This window comes from Xenopus laevis, chromosome 4L, assembly GCF_017654675.1.
Source record: "Xenopus laevis strain J_2021 chromosome 4L, Xenopus_laevis_v10.1, whole genome shotgun sequence".
NCBI lineage: Eukaryota > Metazoa > Chordata > Amphibia > Anura > Pipidae > Xenopus > Xenopus laevis.
Genome location: NC_054377.1, coordinates 91619576 through 91641761, shown reverse-complemented (window position 1 = coordinate 91641761; position 22186 = coordinate 91619576). Strand labels below are relative to the sequence as shown.

The 22186-nt window shown below is 41.1% G+C and overlaps 1 protein-coding gene across 1 annotated transcript in view; it reads left to right on the top strand.

The window, feature by feature from the left end:
• Positions 1-22186, top strand: part of nrdc.L (nardilysin convertase L homeolog) — a 50216-nt gene that overhangs the window by 20811 nt on the left and 7219 nt on the right. The window contains exons 15-26 of the mRNA XM_018258427.2: positions 3681-3785; positions 4014-4137; positions 5213-5299; positions 6231-6350; positions 8190-8241; positions 8324-8474; positions 10176-10303; positions 14212-14374; positions 14975-15006; positions 15610-15748; positions 17066-17113; positions 20100-20152. Coding sequence (XP_018113916.1) covers positions 3681-3785; positions 4014-4137; positions 5213-5299; positions 6231-6350; positions 8190-8241; positions 8324-8474; positions 10176-10303; positions 14212-14374; positions 14975-15006; positions 15610-15748; positions 17066-17113; positions 20100-20152 — 1202 coding nt within the window. The remainder of the gene's footprint in view (positions 1-3680; positions 3786-4013; positions 4138-5212; positions 5300-6230; positions 6351-8189; positions 8242-8323; positions 8475-10175; positions 10304-14211; positions 14375-14974; positions 15007-15609; positions 15749-17065; positions 17114-20099; positions 20153-22186) is intronic.

Genomic DNA, 22186 nt, shown 5'->3' with positions numbered 1-22186 from the left:
TGGCCAAAAAGTAAAAACGTAAATGAGGTAAAGCCAAACCTCCGTTTTCGAGCGTAGCTGTTAGTGAGGTCCACGCAATACGTGGAGACTTATTAGCCCATATAAAAGGGAGTAAGATAGAGTTGATTTTACGAAAGTACCGCTCAGGGATCCATATAGGGGAATTATGCAATTTATATAATAACTTAGGCAAGTAAATCATTTTATACAGGTTGATTCTACCCCAAAGAGAAATAGGTAAACGAGACCAGACTCTAACTGCATTCCTAAATTGCTCTATGATTGGATTAATATTGTTTAAAATATACAAACTAGGGTCAACAGAAATGGTAATGCCCAAATATTTAAAACTATTAACCCATCTGAGGCCCTGGGGATTAATAAATTGAGTAGATATCTGATCCATAGGAAAAATAACAGACTTGGATTTATTTATAGTTAGCCCAGAATAGATGCCGAACCTCTCAATAATACTAATGGCCTCTTGCAAGGAAGGTCCCGAGTCTTCCAAGAATAGAAGCAAGTCGTCTGCATATAGGGCAACTTTATCCTCTAATGGACCATATTTAAATCCCACAACCTTTGGAGCCTGGCGAAGACAGGCAGCCAAAGGTTCAATTGCTATTGCAAATAAGAGTGGGGACAGTGGGCATCCTTGCCTAGTTCCCCTAGCCAGGGGAAAAAAGGAGGACACCATGCCATTGATTTTAATACATGCTGTAGGCTTAAGATACAGCATTTGAACCCATCTTAAAAAGCCCGGGCCGAATCCAAATTTCTTCATAACTGCCCACAAGTACTGCCATTCCACTGAATCAAATGCCTTATTAGCATCTGGTTTATGTAGTTATACTTTGGTTTTGCTGTTTATATTTTTGAGCTTGGACGATGATAAAATGCCTTGTATGTTGTGTACTTCTTTCAATCAACATGGAAATTGCATTAGGAATAGTAACACTAAAAACTGAAAGTTTATCAAAGTAATAACGTGTAATATACTGTTCGCATGCACTGATTAAAGCTATGTGTTTGCTTCAGAAAGACTACTATAGTTTATTCAAGCTGCTGGAAAAAAGGAGAAAAGGCACAGGTTACATACACATAACAGATAAGCCCTGTCCAATACAATGGTGTTTTATCTGTTATCTGCTATGTAACCTGTGCATTTTCTCCTTTTTTCCAGCAGTTTGAATGGCTGCCCCCATGGCTACACAGCAGCTTGTTAATATAAAGTATAGTAGTCTTCTGAAGCAAACACATCATTTTTTCCAGTGCAGAGCAACAGTACATTATTTTTGTATTACTTTCATACACTTTTAGTTTTTGGTGCTACTGTTTCTTTAAAAACAGAGGAGTCAGTGTTGGAGTCAGAGGTACCATAAACCGAGGAGTCGGAGTACTGACTCCACTGTGCTCGGTACCTGTATGGTAGATACGGCCCTGTTCACATCTGTGGATTTCTTTGAGAAGAGGCAGCCTCAACTACAGGTGAATGAGAAATGTCTTCCATGGCCAAACCATCATGCAAGGAAGAATGCTTTTGGTTTGTGGAATGTTCAATTTTGGAAATTTAATATATTTAATGTGAGTACCATTGTTTGATTCTGCAGGAAGCTCACTACAAGGCATTTATTGTTTTCTAGGTATCATTGACTTGCACACTGTCCCCTTAATGTAAGAAGAGTAACAACTTAATAGATTTGTTTCTAAAAATATTTATCTTGGAATGTGATGAAATACAGGTAATTGATTTACAATGAACATCAGAGACACCCTTGTTCCTCTTATAATTGCTGTCTCTGTTGCTTGAAACCTTTCAAGTGTGAAAGGGGTGTGCGAAAAGTACACAGATAATAAGACAAAAACAAGATTTATTTGTGTGGTAATGGCACAAATGGCAATTTCCAACCATAGAAATTATACTACAGCTATTGGAAGACTGATCACATCCCTTTTCTGGGCAATGAGAATTCTACAAGCGCGTGATTTTTTTTTCTCTCTCCTAAAAATGCATCCCATTTGCACCGGCTAAACGTGTGTTACTTTGCTTTAAGATACCCTTTTTTAGATCAGATTATTCAAAATGATATCTGTCATTTTTATTCTGTAATATCCAAACAGTACCTTGTACTTGATCCCAGCTAAGATACAATTCATCCTTACTGGTGGTAACACAATTATCTTGGGTTTAATTCATGTTTAAATGATTTTTTAGAAGACTCGTATGTAAGCATGGAGATCCAAATTACGCCAAGGCCCTTTATCCAGAAAACCCCAGGTGCCATGTATTCTGGATAACAGATATTTGAATTTGAGAGCAGTGAAATCTCTCTAAATCTTAAATACTTTATATGGGTATATACAAATGGTACAGAAATAGTCAAAGGTGAATCCTTCTGTGCCTTTTGTGGCATACTTATAATATTCCCAGTGCTAGCCCCCCTCCAAGTGTGATGGCAACATTGTCAGTGTGCTGGTAGTCCACTGTGCATAAGAAGGAATACATTTAAGCAATGTGCTGTTTAGTCTGGGAACAAATCTTCACAATTACTAAGAAATATAAGCCTGTATGTTTTGCTAAAGAAAGGCGGCTATCAGTGCTGCTCAACAAGCTTAAAGGAAATACAGTTGCATCTTTATTAAACTGCACCAGCCCAGGGTAATACCACTGAGCACCACGGAGCGGTCTTCTTCCGTCTTCCTCCTCCTTCGCGCGGCTGCACATGTGTAGTTTAACGAAAAGCCGAACTTTAACTAAAAGCCGGCTATTTCGTTCAACTGCACATGTGTTTGCCCCGGGAAATTCGAAGAAAGAAGACGGAAGAAGATCGCTCTGTGGTGCTCATTGGTATAACCCTGAGCCGGTGCTGTTTTCTGCTGATAGGAGCAACGGCCTGGGGTTTCAGGTTGGTTGAATCACTTGGGGGTGCCTAACATTTGGCACCTCCAAGTGCTGCAAGACTTTCCTTCTCCTTTAATTATTCTAAAAAGGCAGAGACCTTTTAAAAGTGAGATATTATTAAGCCTCCATGTTTAAATTATTATATATTATTAAATATATATGTTATATGTTAATTATTATAGTTAATTCACATTTTTAGTATAATGGCATCTGGATAGCGTGCCATTGAACAATGCTTATTTTGGTGCTTTTAGCCTTTGATGGAGATCATGTGTTGGACATTTTAGTTGGGATCATTGACTGTATAATAATAATAATAATGTGTTAAACAAGAGTTGCTTGATTTTACTCAAGGGCGTTGTTTAGCATTTGTAGATATTATGGTTTGTGTGTGGGACATTTATGTGAGTGTAGGGTCAAACTAGTATGCTTGGAGCTACAGAATGCCAGTTAGAGAATATACAGCAATACAGAGACATACATACACCCACAGTTTTAGCGACTGCAGATCTTTAAATGTTACACCTCCTGCAACTGCAACAGCACAAAGGGAGCAAAATGGCACTCCTGACTACCCAGGCACAGAACACTTGGATCTTGGGCAGGGCTGTTGGGTACAATATGTTGTGTCCAGCAGTGCTGCACCTAACATGGCTGTACATGCAGGGCCCACTGGGACAGCTATCTCTGTTTTTTTAAGGGAAAGTGTTCCTTTTGTTTACTGTCCCTTTTGCCTTCTGTTAATCTGTTTCTCGCCCCCCACCCTTTTCATGTGTAGATAGACCCTATCTCGAATGTTGAAAACATATGCAAAAACATTCAACTGTTTGCAAAAGAGGATATCCTGACTGGAGATGACTTGTTTTTTGAATACAAACCGGAGGTGAGTGAGCCCTGTTCCCAAAAGAAACCCCCAAACTACTTTGCAAGTCTTTTCAGTGTACTGAAGGGACTTTCAGACTTACACAATGTAAATGCTGTAGCCTGAATGATCATTTTAACACACCTATTAGATTGTTACACTATACTTGATTAAGGACCAAGTGGGTGATTGTATCTAGGCAGCATATTTGTATTTAAACTGTGTGAAACTGTATGTTTTTTTCTCCAGGTAATTGCAAATGCTCTCAAGTACTTTACACCTCAGAATGCAAATATTATGCTCCTGTCCCCTCGTAATGAAGGAAAATGTGATCTGGTAGAAAAATGGTATGGAACTCAGTACAGCAAAGAAGGTACTTTTTTCTTTTTTTAAATAAAATCTATACCCCCAAAATGAATACTTAAGAAACAGACACACACAGACACACACAGGTATTCCTTGAACCACCATTTTGTGATGGTTTCTGTGCTGCCTCAGAGATCACCTGACCAGAAATACTACAACTTTAACTGTAACAGGAAGAAGTGTGGAAGCAAAAGACAGAAATCTGTCTGTTAATTGGCTCATGTGACCTAACAAGTTTGGTTTGTTTGTGTGTGTGCATTGTGAATCCTAGGATCCCAGGGGGCGGCCCTTGTTTTCTAAAATGGCAATTTTCTATTTATGATTACCCAATGGCACATACTACTAGAAAAGTATATTATTATGAAAATGGTTTATTTACATGAACTGTGAAAATAAATAAAGTTGTTAGAGACAATTGTCACTGATTTCTATTGAATCATGTCAGCTTTTACTTGCAGGGTTTTTCCTGGCAACTTTTCCAAAGACTGTTCTCAGTTATATTCTAGTTGATATTTTTTCTCGAATTATGAAAAAAAAACAAAACCAAATTTTAATAAATTGATCCCTTACTGTACTACTTGTGATTAAATCTTGCTTAAATCTGTGTAAGGTTACCTTGGCGCAAAAAAAAAAAGATGGCGGCAGGGCGCTCTTTAGAAAAGTACCCCACCAGCTCATTTGTGTGAAAATAAGAGCTGCCCCCCTTGTTTTTAGCTTTTCATTTTTTAATTTCCCCTGCGTTTCGTTTTTCGGCGTTCAGCCGCAGGGGAGCGCAGGAATAGACGCATTTAATTATTTTAAATGGGGCTGTACTCACACAGGCGCATGTAGGCGCCGAACGCAGGAAAAATGCAGCATGTTGCGTCTCAACCTGCGTTCGGCGCCTACATGCGCCTGTGTGAGTACAGCCCCATTTAAAATAATTAAATGCATCTATTCCTGCGCTCCCCTGCGGCTGAACGCTGAAAAACGGAACGCAGGGGAGCGCAGGTAAAAACGCTCATGTGTAAGAGCCCTAAAAGAGCCAGATGTGCCAGAACCAAATATAAGGCAGCTTCCATCTTTTTTTTTTCTTTTTACAGATATCGATCCAAAATGGAAAGCTCTCTGGGCTACAGATTTTCCTTTAAACAAAGATTTGCATCTCCCTGAGAAAAATAAATTTATTGGTAAGTATTAGTAATAAATATGCTGATCTTTTACACTTATACGGATTTATTGCACTTTGCAGATATAACTAATTTGTGTCTATATATAAATATGTTTGTTCTGAGCTTGGAGTATTGAGTCTGAGGATCTGAGGATCCATTTGCTGAATCAGGGTCATAGTGCTTTAGCACATACTAGGGGTTGTAAACACTGGTGTTTATAAACACTTGGCACATTTGCACCTGGGCAGTAACTCATAGCAAAATTGCCCACTGTTTACAAACGAGCCCTACTGCATCTAGTAGCAACTGGACTTGCTGAGTATAAATTGAAGACATTTCACTACTCATCTGAGCAGCTTCTTCAGTTCAACTGACAGGTAAAGGAAATCCTTTTCATACTGTATAAACTCTACCTATAATCCAATCACAAAGATGCAGTGTAACTATCCAGAGAGGTGACAACTGAAACTCACAGAGGTTGTGAATGTTGTGTGATAGAAATACCAATGTGTCATACAACTCCAAGAGACAGGTGTGAGAGTTGCATGAATGCTCAAGCTAGTATTTTAGCAAACCACCTTGTTTGCCTCTGGTAAGAGAGTGGTGGGGGTGGCGGCGATTGATACCCTTATTGAGACAATTACCAGAACTTGTGTCCCTGAGGGATGCTGGTCTCTCTACACTGAGTTCAAAAAGCCAGTGCACCGGGCAGAAAGCAGATCCGGAAGCTCTCTAACTTGTGCATTTACATGATGTGCAAATTAGGATATGGGCACTCTCCATTCAAAAGATTCAACAATCTTTTCATTGTTCAATTTGCACACTACATGGGGCATTGTAAATTACCCTGATATCATTATGCCTGACCGCATGTAAGGGATAAAATCACTTCTTGTCTTATTCATTTTCCTTTATAGTTAATATTTGCCTTAATTATTTTTTTTCATAGCTTCTGATTTTGCTCTGAAAACATCAGACTGCCCAGACACAGATTATCCAGCGAAGGTGTTGGACACTGAGCTGGGAGCTTTATGGTACAAGAAAGATAACAAATTCAAAATTCCTAAAGGTAAGTTAAACTTACATTGCTAAATACGTTTGTTTTTTTTAAAACAAGTATGTGTGTTTTTGGGAGTGCAGCATAATTGTCTACGTTTTATTGTATTTTTATTATGTTTTGAAAGCACATTTCAATGTGATTGCTAAAATGCCATGCTAAAAGCCAGGCTGAGTAAAATGCACAAAAACGCCCTCTTCTAAGGACTAATAGAAGGCAAAAAGGGACCACCTGCAGCAGTTATCATCAAGTACCCCAACCCAAAGAAGGGTTGTTTTTTTTTTATTTCTGCAGTTCATATTCATGCCCAATATGAGTTATACGCTCATCTTGTTGAGGTCTAATTTCTTCTTTATTTTTATGGCAGTGTGCTTTCTTATGTTTCCTAAAATAAAGGCCACACTCTAGGTTCTGTTTATTCTTACCTGGATGTTTTATTTACAAAAACAAACCTCAGCAAAAAAACGATCAACATGACTTATTGGTAACTTTTAACTTTTCAAGGAACATTGTACTTTTAAGTGCAGAAAATTGGGCAACACAACGAATCCTCTTCTCTCAACCTGTAAACCCCCCCCCCCCCCAAAAAAAAACATGCAGGCTAAGAGCAGTAGAGCCAGAGCTCCGTATGCCCTTAAGCTGGCCATAGACGCAAAGATCTGATTATACGAATTGAGGATTTGTACGATTTTCGGACCATGTGTGGAGAGTCCCGACATTTTTCGTCCGGCAGAGATCGATCGTTTGGTCGATCGGACAGGGGCAGAACAGGGGCAGAACATTGGCTGATCTGTTCTTTAACTACTTTATTTGATCTGACTGGTAAGACTTTGATCTGAATGGTTAGTGGCAGGTCGGGAGATGGGGAAGTCTGATCGTACGATAATTCGTACGATCGGATCTTTGCATCTATGCCAGCTTTAGTTAGCCTAAGGCTAAGGTCAGACCAGGCTGTTTCTTGGCCCATGGATAAACGCAGGCTGAAAAATAGCTTGACTGCTCACCTCTGCTGTGTGTTGTTTCTGCCCCCGGAGCCATTGTATTTTGGTACTGAAATCTGCTCAGTGTGTCTACATTCGGGGCAATGCTCTGGTTGCAGGTGCAGACACAACACAGAAAAGAGGTGATGGCCAGGCTTTTTCTCAGCTTGCATTTTTTAATCGAAGGACGAGAAACAGCTTAGTCTAACCACAGCCTTTGTTAAAACATGAATCTAAAACATTTAATCTATGACACTGGCACACAGGTACTTTTGTGACAGCACTGTAGATTCTTTGTGTCCTGACATAACATTTAATTCTAAATAAAATAATACTTGGCTCTGTTTTCAATAGCTATAGTGTTAACAAAAGCTAGTGGACTTTAAATAACTATTAAGTAGAACTCGCCATCGCCAAAGATGCTCAGACCCAGACCTGCAATTTCAAATGGAACAATTTTGTTGTACTAAGGCTTGCAAGAACACCATAAAAGGCACTCACTTTGTCAGTGCCCCAAAATCAGCATTTATAGCTGCCTGAAGAATTTTGAGGTCATTGTATGCCCTTGCTAATCATTTCCCAGCACAAACCAGATTGTTACTATACCATTCCAATTAAATGAAAAAAAAATTAACATTAATCTAATTAGCAGACTCTAAATACACAAACATACATATCTATGGATAAAGTATATTATACATGTATGGAAAAGAGAGAGAAAAATGTATGTATGTGAGACATACATAATTATAAAAATCCACCTAGCTTTTTTTTTTTATACAAGCATGGTGCTTTGTCATGGCCACAGAGCTCTGTACAAAGGAAATGTAAAGGTATTTTGTTCATGTATCTATTATTTTTCCCCCAACAGCTTTTGTTCGTTTTCATCTGATCTCCCCTGAGATACAGAAATCACCAGAAACGTGAGTGCTATGTGTGTGTTTAATGTGTACAATTAGACTGTATAGATCAGATCAGTAACTGTCTCTTTTTTTATTTTCATAGCTTGGTCATGTTCGACATCTTTGTCAATATTCTGACCCACACACTTTCAGAATCCGCCTATGAGGCAGAGCTGGCACAGCTGGAATATAAAGTGCTTGCTGGAGAATTTGGACTAATTATGAGTGTGAGTGGATTCAACGACAAACTGCCAGTAAGTATAACAGAAGGGTTGTGATAATACAATCAACCTCTTCAATGATTTAATTGGACAAGGTTAATTAATGATGAGCAAAACCAATATTCATATTTTATCTTCATGGAGTTTGTTTTCCATGTGTTTGCACTAAACACTACGGGGCAAATTCCCTAACCTGTGAAAATTCACCAGCGACAGCATTGCACACATCGACACACTTCGCCAGGCGATCATTTCGCTCAGACAACACTAATTTACTAAAATGCAAAGTTGCGTCCAGGGCTCCGAACGATGGCGAATTACGTTGACAATCAAAGCAAAGATGCACTAGCGTTCAATTATACCTAGCGCAACTCCGTTAGAGGTCTTTGCTCAGGCTAACTTGCATACGGCAGGATATTATAAAGTTTAATAGACGTATATGTTGCAGAAAATATAGTTGTTACAATGCCCTACACATGAGCCCACTGTATAGTTTGTGTTTCATATGTTCAGGTCCGGATTTAAGGAAAGGCCCCCTAGGCCCGGGCCTAGGGCGGCAAGATGTTAGGGGTGGCAAGCAGGCACCCCATAACATTCTCTATAACCCATAGTAATTGTAAAACGGTTATGGACCGCTGATCAATCCCAATTCCAAAACAGTCCAAACCATCCACCCCCGGCCCCACATTGCTGTGCCTGTGCGCCTGTCCTGTGTGTCAGTGGGGATCTCTTCCGGCTCAGTATGCACGCACGCTGTACGCGGTGACGTCAAGCATCTCTCGGCGCAGGCGTAGCACCACTCTCAGACGGAATAGGATAGGAGGAGTAGGGAGGGGGAGCTGCAACTCTTACTGAGCGTGTGACGTCACATGAGCCGTGCCTGTGGCGTGTGCACAGTGCAAGTTGAGCGCAACAGGCGCCAGCACACAGGACAGGAGCCCCCCAAACGGAGTGCTGTGCTTGAGAATTTGGCTGGCTGCCCGCCCCTAGGCTTGGCTGCAAGCCTGCAACTAAAATCATTCACTGTGGCAGTCTGGCAGTCATTTACTGACCTGTACTTTTTAAATTGAAACTCAGTCTCTAACAGTTGGTAGGTTAAAACATTTATTTAATTAAATTAATTATATAAATAATGAAAAATACTGCTGTGATGTCTGCTGAGAAATAGGAACTACAAAAATTATGCTGCTGCTAAGTTCACATCCAGAAAATGCGCTGGGGGGCGGCACAGTAGCTGGGCCTAGGGGGGCAAGGAGGGTAAAACCGGCCCTGCATATGTTAGAAACTGTATGGGGGAACCCGGTTACCCAAAAAACATTTTAAGGACTTTTGCAGGCTATCACTCTGAAAAAAGGAAAAGACACCAGCGGTTTTTGGGACTTAGAAAAATTTAACACTAAAAATTTAGGAAGTCCTATGCACTCAATTGCAAAGAGGTAACGTTCAGTAAAATCCCCATCTTAGTGAATTTGCTGAGTTACGTCCATTCGCCAGAGCGAAAATTCGCCTGGCGTTAGAGAGCAAAGCAACGCTAGTGCCTATCTCCTTCGATAGCGAAGTGACGCTTGCACTCGTTAGTAAATCAGGCGAAGTAACAAAATGGCGTCACACTGGTGAATCACCTCCAGCATTGGTCACTTCGCCCTTTAGTAAATGTGCCCCAATGTTGCTATTTTACAGAAGCAAATAAAAATAAGAAATACTTTCAGATGTTGCACTTTTACTTTCCCACAGCTTCTGTTTGAACTGATTATTGACCACCTGGCAGACTTCACTGCTCCTCCTGATGTGTACGAAATGATTACTGAGCAGCTCAAGAATATCTACTCCAATACTCTCATCAATCAAATGCAATTAGGGCCGTGAGTATCAAGTGCACCATCTTTTGGAAATCCTTTTTTTCTTTATTTTCTCCCTTAAACAAGCCAGTGTTTCCAACAGTTATCAACACTAGTAAAATAACCCATGGTATCCAGTCAGATGTTTTATTTGTTCTACCTGAAGCTAGATACTATGGGTTGCTGCCCAGGTGCAAATTTGCACACTGTTGCTTCATGGATCACCTTCTCCACATCCAGAAACATTAATACGTAAGAAAATAAATAAGCAATAAAGCCCTATCGGCACACCAGAAATGATATAGTTCTACCTAGGTTGACTGTGTATGGTTAAAATGCAAGGGAGATGCTTCATGTTGCTATGTGCAGTGCTATGGGTACAGGTCACAATGGGTTTTGTGTAAAATGTTCCTGATGTGCTATTATTCAATGCTTTGCTTCTTGATTTGTTAATATTATCTTTAGATACATAAGAATGGTGGTGTTCAAGTTCATTGCTGGTCAGTTAGTTCAGTCCAGGCAGGACTGCTAGACAAGGTTCTATTTCAAATAATTGCCTTCTTTCTTAGTTTTGCAGAAAGTGAGGTGATAGCAAAAGGCTGATACAGAGAGGTTCAATATACCCCCTTATTCAACATGAGTTCAATGAAAAGAGCTTGTGCTGATAACTTTTAAGCATAATTGAAGCTACTCCATCTTTGGTCCTCGCAAGGTAGATAATTATCTTACCAATAAAGCAACTTAAAGCAAACAAATCAACTGAAAAGGATAAATATTTATTAACTGCTATTTTATATTAAGGTTTATATTTAACTACTGTGGTTTTATTTTTTAAAGGGTTTTTTTTCTGTCTTGGGTGCTAAACAGCAAAGTTTGGTGTGCTAGTGTGCTTACAGCAAGTTTGTCACAACCTGCTTTACTTTGCAGTTAGTTTTCCCTCCGTTAGAGGGGGTGGCGTTTGATTAGTTGCACCTGAACAAACTGTATAAATAGAACCCCTGGGACTCCAGTGGAGCTTGCTCTAGTGTTAACTTCTCTTAAGTGTTTGCTCGTTAAGTGGGGGATCTGTAAGTGGAGTTATAAACACCGGAGATAGTGGGGGATCTGTAAGTGGAGTTATAAACACCGGAAATAGTGGGGGATCTGTAAGTGGAGTTATAAACACCGGAGATAGTGGGGGATCTGCAAGTGGAGTTATAAACACCGGAGATAGTGGGGGATCTGTAAGTGGAGTTATAAACACCGGAGATTGTGGGGGATCTGTAAGTGGAGTTATAAACACCGGAGTTGAAAACTAAAGGAGGTTCAAACTAGGTCAAAAGTTTGTTCTAAACCCTAATTTTTATTTTATTTATTTATTTTTATTTTTTCCTGTTTTGATCTGTAACTGGGATAATGAGTGCTAGCAAGATTGAAGGTCTGACTCAGTCTGCCACATGTATGCAGATTTGGAACAAGAGATCCAAAATGCTTACCTCTGTGGTGGTTGTGAGCAAATTGCCACTTTGGAGGCGCAAGCTAGAGCACTAGAGCAACAAATTGCAACACTGCGGTCGATTGACAATCTTGAAAGGAGTCTTTTGCTCACTGAGCAGGACCTAGCGGGGTCAGATAGTTTGGGGGAACAGAACAGCAGCAGGATGTCGAGGCAGCTAGCTGGGTCACAGTTAGAAAATCTAAGGTGGGCAAAAGGAAAATGGAGGCTGATCCGGAGATTATACATCGCAACAAATTTGCAAGATTGTGTGAAGATGATGGGAGTATGAACTCTGGATTGGCAATTCTAGCTAGGGCTGATCTCTCTAACAGCCGGGAGACCAGTTTCTCTAGTAGTGGTGGGGAGGAGAGCAGAGTCAGGCCTAAGCAGATTGTGGTTGTAGGGGACTCAATTATTAGGAAAGTGGATAGGGTATTTTGTCGTCCGGATCGCTACAACCAAACAGTTTGCTGTCTACCTGGTGCCAGGGTTCGGCATGTGGTTGATCGGATAGACAAATTATTGGGTGGGGCTGGGCATGACCCAGCTGTCTTAGTGCATATCGGTACTAATGACAAAATAAATGGTAGATGGAAGACCTTAAAGAATGATTTCAGGGATCTAGGCTCTAAGATCAAGGAAAGGTCTTCCAATGTCATCTTTTCTGAAATTCTGCCCGTGCCACGTGCAAGTTTGGGAAAACAGCAGGAGTTTAGGGAGCTAAATGCGTGGCTCAAGTCTTGGTTCCTAGAGCACTGGGCTGATTTTTTGTTGGGGTACAACCTATACAGTCTTGACGGTTTGCACCTCAATTGAAGGGGGTCCGCGGTGCTAGGGGAAAGAATGGCTAAGAGGTTGGAGGAGTGTTTAAACTAGGCAAGGGGGGGGGTGGGTGAGATAAAGAATTATGGGGAAGGTAGGGTAGACGGGGCAGTGGGGTTAGTAAGGGGTCATGGGGGAGGAGTGAGGGGGGCATAGGCCTGGGCCCTGGAACATAATATTTGTACCTGGATATAGAACTGGCTAAAAGATAGACTATAAAGAGTGGTGGTAAATGGAATATTTTCTAATTGGACCAGTGTTGTTAGTGGAGTACCGCAGGGCTCTGTACTAGGTCCCTTGCTTTTCAACTTGTTTATTAATGACCTGGAGGTGGGCATTGAAAGTACTGTTTCTATTTTTGCAGATGATACTAAATTGTGCAGAACTATAGGTTCCATGCAGGATGCTGCCACTTTGCAGAGTGATTTGTCTAAATTGGAAAACTGGGCAGCAAACTGGAAAATGAGGTTCAATGTTGATAAATGCAAGGTTATGCACTTTGGCAAAAATAATATAAATGCAAGTTATACACTAAATGGCAGCTTGTTGGGAGATCCTTAAAAGGATCTAGGGGTCTTTGTAGATAACACGTTGTCTAATTCTGGGCAGTGTCATTCTGTGGCTACTAAAGCAAATAAAGTTCTGTCTTGCATATAAAAGGGCATTAACTCAAGGGATGAAAACATAATTATGCCTCTTTATAGGTCCCTGGTAAGGCCTCATCTGGAGTATGCAGTTCAGTTTTGGACTCCAGTCCTTAAGAGGGATATAAATGAGCTGGAGAGAGTGCAGAGATGTGCAACTAAATTGGTTAGGGGGATGGAAGACTTAAATTATGAGGATAGACTGTCAAGGTTGGGGTTGTTTTCTCTGGAAAAAAGGCGCTTGCGAGGGGACATGATTACACTTTACAAGTACATTAGAGGACATTATAGACAAATAGCAGGGGACCTTTTTACCCATAAAGTGGATCACCGTACCAGAGGCCATCCCTTTAGACTAGAAGAAAAGAACTTTCATTTGAAGCAACGTAGGGGGTTCTTCACAGTCAGGACAGTGAGGTTGTGGAATGCACTGCCGGGTGATGTTGTGATGGCTGATTCAGTTAATGCCTTTAAGAATGGCTTGGATGATTTTTTGGACAGACATAATATCAAAGGCTATTGTGATACTTAACTCTATAGTTAATATAGGTATAGGTATATAGAATTGATATGAAAGTAGGGAGGGGTGTGTGTATGGATGCTGGGTTTTCATTTGGAGGGGTTGAACTTGATGGACTTTGTCTTTTTTCAACCCAATTTAACTATGTAACTATGTAACTATTTAATATGCAACACCTCCTGCTGTGACTTTTTTTGTTAGCAGGAGTCCATTATGAAGGGCTTTATTTGTGCACTGCTAATCTAATTATCTACCCTTTCAAGAACCAAACATGGAGTAGTGTTAATATCCCTGTTTAACCCTATAATAACAAAACATACAGTATCTTTTTCATGATTAAAGCAATAGGGGAAAAGTATGTTTAGAACAAGCCCTGTCCATGCCTTTAGGTTATTTTATAAAACTCATTTGCTGCTTGAACTTTCTGAGAAAACTAAAATGGTTGTATCTAAAATTTTGTTTTCTTTAGGGACATAAGACTAATTATTCTGGAGCATGGCCGCTGGTCTTTGATGGAAAAGTATCAAGCAATACTAAAGGGTATAAGCTTAGAGTGTGTGCTGTCCTTTGTGAAAGCGTTTAAGTCTCGGCTGTATGCTGAGGGCTTAGTGCAAGGAAACTTCACCTGCAAGGTGAGTCTGTCATGCGTACAATGGCCATTGTGTATAGAATAAAGTTATATATAAATCATGCATCAAATCAGATGTAAAGTAAAGTATTGTCTTATGATTCTTGAATAATTTTTGACTATTTTCATCCTACATTTTTTTAAAAATGTTTTACTAAATCTTAAAAAAATGATGCCTATTATTCATAGGCTGCAGATACCCTAATCCACTGAGATGGCACATTTTACACACTTACTTACAAGGGTGTGTGTAAACATTGTTGCATCCACTGCAGTAGTGTTCAGTGCTTCAAAACAAATAAAAAAATTGTGCCTGTCCGCAACTGCGGCTGTTCTGGTAAACGAGCCTTATAGTGTGACTGTTATGAGACCGTGCATGATCATGAACAAGGGTGGGGGTGCAAGCTAGACATATGGCACTTGGAAGGTAACACAGGGGACATGACAATGGTTATGACTTTTCTTGTATTTCCTTGTATAGAGAAGCCTACACAGAGAAACGTATTGCCCTTTAAAGCACGTGTTTCCACTCCATCTTAAATCTTGTCAGCCCACCTTTCATTTAAATGCTGATTTGTATTTTTTTTATGTTTTTTTTTTGCAGGAGTCTGTTGAGTTTCTCAACTATGTTGTAAGGTGAGTAGTACACTTGCTCTTTTACTTTCTTGATGGGCACTTTTTTTTTTTGCACAAATTGATTGTGAGTTTGCTACAATGTAACGGAGTCTGATTAAGACATTATTTTATTTCATTTTCAATTGACCTTAATTTTTCCTTTTTTTTATAGAAAGTTTCTTATTTCAGTATGATGGAACTTATATTAATTTTTCACAATAGTTCCCATTTAAGAGCAAATCATCAGTAGGGCAGATTCACTAAAGGGCGAATTGTTGCCAGCGAATGCTTCACACACTTTGCCAGGCGAAAATTCACCACTTTGCGAATTCACTAAAATGCGAAGTTGCGTCCTGGGTGCCGAACGATGGAGACTTTTCGCTATCGTACTTTGGACCACAGAAACCAGATTGCTGAAACTGCAAACCGGAGAGCTGCTGAATAAAAAGCAAAATAACTAAAAAAACACAATTAATAAAAAATGTAAATCAATGGCATATTGTCTCAGAATATATAATACTAAACATTAAAAGTAAACAACCCCATTTAGCATAACGCCTTAATGTGCTTCCTAATGATTAGCCCTGAATATTTGCATCTTATGCATATGATGTTTATTGGCAGGAAGCTGAAGTTCTCTCGTTTGGAGTCCCGTATTCCTGTCCAGTTCCAGATTGTCGAATTGCCAAAGGCTCACAGCTTGTGCAAAGTGAAGGCTCTGAATAAAGAAGATAGCAATACTGAGGTCACCGTCTATTACCAGGTAAACAATGCCATTTATAAATACGGTAACTCATACCTCCCAACATTTTAGAATAAGAAAGAGGGACACAATTGTTTTGGCCACGCCCATTTTTTTTACACCTCCTAATTACCATATTAAGTTTACAAAATTTGGCTGCTTATGAAAGTTTAAACACACTCCCTTTCCCTCCATGTTTGCTGCTCAGCCCTCCCTTCCCCTCAGTGCTTGTTGCTGTCAGCCCTCCTTCTGTGTCCCTGTTTGTTGCTGTCAGCCCTCATTCTGTGTCACTGCTTGTTACTGTCAGCCCTCCTTCTGTGTCCCTGTTTGTTGCTGTCAGCCCTCCTTCTGTGTCCCTGTTTGTTGCTGTCAGCCCTCCTTCTGTGTCCCTGTTTGTTGCTGTCAGTCCCCCTTCTGTGTCCCTGTTTGTTGCTGTCAGCCCTCCTTCTGTGTCCCTGTTTGTTGCTGTCAGCCCTCCTTCTGTGTCACTGCTTGTTACTGTCAGTCCTCCTTCTGTGTCACTGTTTGTTGCTGTCAGCCCCCCTTCTGTGTCCCTGTTTGTTGCTGTCAGCCCCCCTTTTGTGTCCGTCTTGCTTAGCCCTACCTTTTGTGTCCGACGTGCTTGCTGCTCAATATCTCACCCTCCCTTCCTTCCATGTCCATGCTTGACTCTGCTCTCCGCCCCCGCCTTCTCCTCTGATCTCAGCCAGCCCCGCATTCCCTTCTCCTATGCGCTCTGCCTGCCTGCCCGTTCTCGTCTCTTAGCTGCCCCTGCTGCTCAGAGGAGAAGGGCCTGTTGTGAGAGAGTGTGGCTGTCTGGAGCGGGTTGTGGCTGCAGCGTGACCCGCGTCAGTAAAATAAAGATGGCGGCGCCGGCTGGGCTGCAGCATATGCGCAGCTCTCGCGAGACTTCGGACCGGTCACAACCAGGAAGTACGGTGGAGACCGTCGGGCAGGTCGTGGGACATCTTTAGCCACTATTGTACTGGGGCTGAAAGACTTCTGAAATAAAGATTGTTGTTCAAAGTCTAAACTTAAACAATACTTGGAAATACTTAACCCTATACAAGAGGACATTTTAAAAATCTTAGTAGCTGTTTTTTCCAGCACTTTCACAAGTCTTAAGTTAAAAGTCTGCCCCAGTGTTCAGAATAATAGAAGGGTTGTCGTGTGTTATATGGCCACTAGTACACACTCTATTTAGCCCGTAGGGGCTGATTGGTCAGATGTCTAAAGGCATCAGCCCATGTATGGTTGCCTTAGCCTACTTTTTATCTTAAAGCAATGTGAGATGTTCCTAAAAAAATAGTACATGTTAATTCTACATTTTTTTCCCAGTCAGGTCCAAAACGCTTAAGAGAGACCGCTCTGATGGATCTGCTTGTGGTGAGCATTTATTCCTGTACAATACTAGGCACCCAATAATAAATAAAAAAGAAAACCATTAAAACCACGACCAGTTAAGGATTTAGAATTTAGTATTTTGATGTTTTGAGCTGCCATTAAACAAAGTTTAAAGGGTTTGCACAGTTCAATCTGTAAGACGTTTTCTCAGAATCTCATGATTTGTATTAAAGCTTGAGAACAGCATGAAACCAGGTACCTAATGTCAGGCAGAAATCTGTTATTAAAGGGGAACTATCGCTATAACGAAAATTTTATATAAGCTTCCTCATACTGAAATAAGAAACTTTCTAAATACAATCAATTAAAAATTATGTAGCGTTTATGAAATAATAAATATGAAAGTTTATCTTCACTATCCCTCTCTCAGCATCTGTTTTCCTCATTCTCCTTTCATGCAGCAGTTGGGTGTCAGACGAAGAGCTGAAGAGAAACAGATGCTGAGAGAGGGATAGTGAAGATAAATATGTAATGGATTGTATTTAGAAAGTTTCTTATTTCAGTATGATGGAACTTATATTAATTTTTCACAATAGTTCCCATTTAAGAGCAAATCATCAGTAGGGCAGATTCACTAAAGGGCGAATTGTTGCCAGCGAATGCTTCACACACTTTGCCAGGCGAAAATTCACCACTTTGCGAATTCACTAAAATGCGAAGTTGCGTCCTGGGTGCCGAACGATGGAGACTTTTCGCTATCGTTACTTCGGCAGCGCAAGTGTTTCAAAGCAAGATAACGCTAGCAATCGCTTCTGCCTATCGAAACTTCGGTAGTCCTCTTACGCTTAGGTCAATTTGAATAGGGCGGATATAATTCAAGTCATATGGACATCTTTATTAGAGATGTTGGTGCAAATGCTTGAAGTGGCCACTTTTTATTACAAATGTCCAAGGAATGACCTGAATGACCTGAATAAAGACAAAAGAGACCATATAATGCCCTAGACATGAGCCCAACCTAAAACAAATGTTCCATGCCCCTCAAATGTCTGGGGAAAAATGTTAACCCAATAAACTTTAATAGTTAGGACTTTTGCAGGCAATCCCATTTAAAAAAAAGGACAAGTCACCAGAGTTTTTACAACTTTAATGCATTTCTGGCATACAGCATATGATGTAACTGACATAAGATTGAGGAAGATCTAGCTTCATTTTATTAGTTCGCCTGGTCTGAGGTGGCGAAGTAAACTTTGGCGAAAGAGGTAACGTTCAATAATATTTGCAAGATACTGAATTTGCAGAGTAACGACCGTTCGCCAGAGAGAAAAGTTGACATAGAGTGCGAACGATCGCTAGCGATGGTCCTGTTTGCTAGCCTGCACCTGTTAGTAAATTGAAGAAATTACGCTAGCGTTAGCCATTTCGCCCTTTAGTAAATCTGCCCCTTTGAGTCGAAAAAGAAATCACGTCCTCTAATGAATTAATAAATATTATTAAGCTCAATTATATTATTGAATACTCTGGCATATAGCATTGTTTCTAGCCATTCTAACGGAAACTAGCAAAAGTTTCTCTATTTTTAATAGCACATTTTGCTCGCATGTAAGAGGTTCAGATTTGATATATTTGTATGTATTTATATATTTAAAGATTATGTTTTCGTTTTACAAGTTTTTCAGCATGATCTATTATTATTATTATTATTGCATAATATCAACATGTTCTGCTGGGCTGTTAAAAAAAAAAAAAAAAATCACGTGTACATTGAAGATACAGATCTACATTCAAAAACAACTAATAATTGATAGAGGTAAAAGAGGGCTTTGCCCAAAAGATGGTTACATGTTTTGATCCTGAGTTTACATTATGCAGTATTTAAAATGTATAAATACATCAAATATGACCTACATTATAAGTAATCACCATTTATACTTCCAGGGCATCCATTTACAGTTGTTCAGTATTCCATCTTTATAAAGGGATTTATGGCTGGAAGCAGAGGCAGATGTACCCGAGTCATTTACGAAAAAGTGTCATAACCTGGGGCTGACAGGGCTCCTTCCTTTTAAAAACACTTTTTTCAGTTGTCTTTAGATTGTTCACTTGAAAGAAGGGGTATAACTACAGAGGAAGCAGATCCTGCAAATGCAGGGGTGCCCAGAATGTATAGGGGCCCCATGAGGCCCTAATTAATATACATTTTCAATAATTATTGGTAAAACAGGTCAACATCTAGACATTTTGGGGGCTTGAAAAATAATTTGCTGTGGGGCCCAGTAACATCTAGTAACACCACTGAATAAATAATTTTTTTCAGTTGCTTTCAGTATTTTATAGTTTTTCCAAAATTGAAGTTTAATGTTGCTGTCTCTGCCTTTAATGAAACTCATGGATTCTGCTCAGCAGGGCCAAAGATAAGAAAAGTATCAACTTGAGTATCAATTTATAGTTTATAGTGTAAAGGCCCCCATACACAGGCCGATAAAAGCTGCCGATAGACCAAGTCGGCAGCTTATCGGCCCGTGTGTAGAGCACGGGCTTTCCCGATCGACATCTGCCTGAAAGTCGGCCAGATGCCGATCGGGCAGGTTAGAAAATCCTGTTGGATCACGGCCGAATTTTTTCATTGATGCGGTCTCGCGATCAGACCACCCTTTTGGCCTCCGTTCTGATCCAATCTTTGGGCCCGATATCGCCCAATTAAATGTGGCCATATTGGGGAGAGATCAAATCGATCTCTACATCAATGGTAACCTTTAACGACCCCCCTCCCAGAGCTGCTTTAGAAAGACATAAGAAGGTGAAAAATTAAAATTTACCCTTCAATATTACTTCAACGATCACAAATAGAAAACAGAATGTAATTGGAAAAAGTCTTTATTTTTGGTGAACAAAAATGGAAGTTGAAGAACCCCTTTAACTGAAACATTCCAGTATAGGTATAAAGCTTTAAGGCACAACATATGGATTTTCACTTAAAATAGGACAGGTCTTAAAAATCAATATTATTATTATTTTACTTTTTCAGTTGCACATGGAGGAACCCAGCTTTGATTTTCTGAGGACAAAGCAGACCCTGGGGTAAGAGATACATGCAATTAATAACCATGTGAAGGGCTATAAGAAGCCTGTCTTTTGGCTCTCTAGGATATGTCTGTGCATAAAGATTTGTTAGCTCAAGAGAAAGTTGATTCTGTTTCAGTTGGTGGACACAGCTTAACATGTTATGATCATATACAATGGACGCAGGAGCTTTCCTCCTTTATTGACATTTGTTTATACACTTGTAAACAAGTTAGCAGCTCCTGCTCCACATGGCTGCAGGCTACGGCTCCAACCCTGGAGGGCTCCCAGTTTCCGCTGCCCGGCAGTCAGTGTTAGTGAACTCTCACGACATGATGATGGGGAACCCCCCGTCCCGAGTCTGCCCGCCAGCATGTCTAACCGCCTGCCAGTCCAGCTAGACTTCCGGAGCACCCTTCTGGCACCACTTCTCCATGCCCTCTGTTCCACTGCCCCAAGCAGCTTTGCTTCAGGCTCCTATGTGTACTGGCTTTCTACACTGGTTCTTCTATTGTCTGCCAGCTCCTGCTTGAAATCAATTCCTTCAAGTTTTTTTTCCTGGTCTCCCGTGTGATGTCACTTCCTCTGCCGCAATCTCCTCCCTTGTCTCCTTCGTGAAGGCACCTCCGCTGATGCTTCCCTCTGCAAGGTGATGCGCCCCTGGGCACAGCTCTGCAATGCCATTCTGATGGGATTCCTGGCAGCATCCAGAGGTCTCCACAGTCCCGCTGACTCCTCAGGGCTCACAGTTCTCTGCAACTCCATACTGAAATCAGATCTCCAGATTCCACACTGACCCTCTCCTGAATCCTGGCCCTGAGAAGCTACAGACAGCATTTGAGCACACAGGCATCCTCTGGCAGCTACACCCTCTGTCTTGGTAGCTACACTCTCTGCCTGTGACCCCCCATAGGCTATTGCCATGGCAGACAATGTAGAGGTGATCTCTATCCCCAAGCCTTCTGCTTAGGCTAATTCCAGGTGGCCTCTGCAGAACCCTGCTGCACATCCTGCAAATCCTCTGACTATAAACCTGCACTTGGTCTGCTCCATGGCAGCTCTGTGAATCAGGTGAGCTTGGACCCTAGCAGGATTGCAGAACATTGCTCATATTCCAGAGACTCTGGACAGAGTTCTTAAAACAATTCACTGCCTTACTTCAGACACACGGACCCCAAAAGATACCCCCCCTTCTCCACCCGGGAGCCCCGAAGAGCAGGTCCTTGATTCAGAGGAGAAGGGACAAGTTTTTTTTTGGTAACAGAATCTGAGCCAGACGCTGAGACCCGAGATCTTACAGAGGTTGAGGGTCTCATCCAGGAGGTGCTCAAGACCCTGAGTCTGGAAGATTCCGCCTCCATTGCCAAGCCAGTCCTATTCTATCCAAGAGCTTTGCCGACATCGTTGGTTTGCTGACATCGTCTCCATGGCAGCAGATGCACCTCTGCATCTACCTCTCCACAACGACCTTCTCAGGGACCAATCATCCAACTGAATTTACTGTGGCTGGCTTTAACGGTGTGGCTCTTGAAGCCCTAGTCCTGGTATAGAAGGGGATTCCGGAAGAGGTCATTCACACCATGCTACACGCCAGCAGCCCATCTTGGCCAAGATCTACTAGAGGATGTGGCGCACCTTCATTGCCTGGTGGGAGTCTTCTGAAAGAGACCATCAGCGAGGGACTCATACTCACCTTCCTGCAGGGAAGGTTGGTCAAGGCTCTGGCCCTGAGTTCCCTCAGGATTCAAGTTTCTGCCCTGTCTATCCTTTATCAGCCACAGATCGCTTCCCATTCCAACATCAAGACCTTCCTACATGGGACCTCCATACCACCCGCTGGTCCCTCCGTGGGACCTCAACCTAGTTGTTGGATGTAGCCCTGAACAAGAGGAGGAGTCACTTTAACCTTTTAGTGTCCTTTCTCCAGCTTCAGGATTGACATCCCTGTGGTGCCTGTGTCCCCCAAAGTAGGAGAAGAGAAAAGGATTTATTGGTGAAAATAAAAATCCCTCTTTTTCTAACAGGAAATGTACCTTGTTAGGTCTCGTCGCC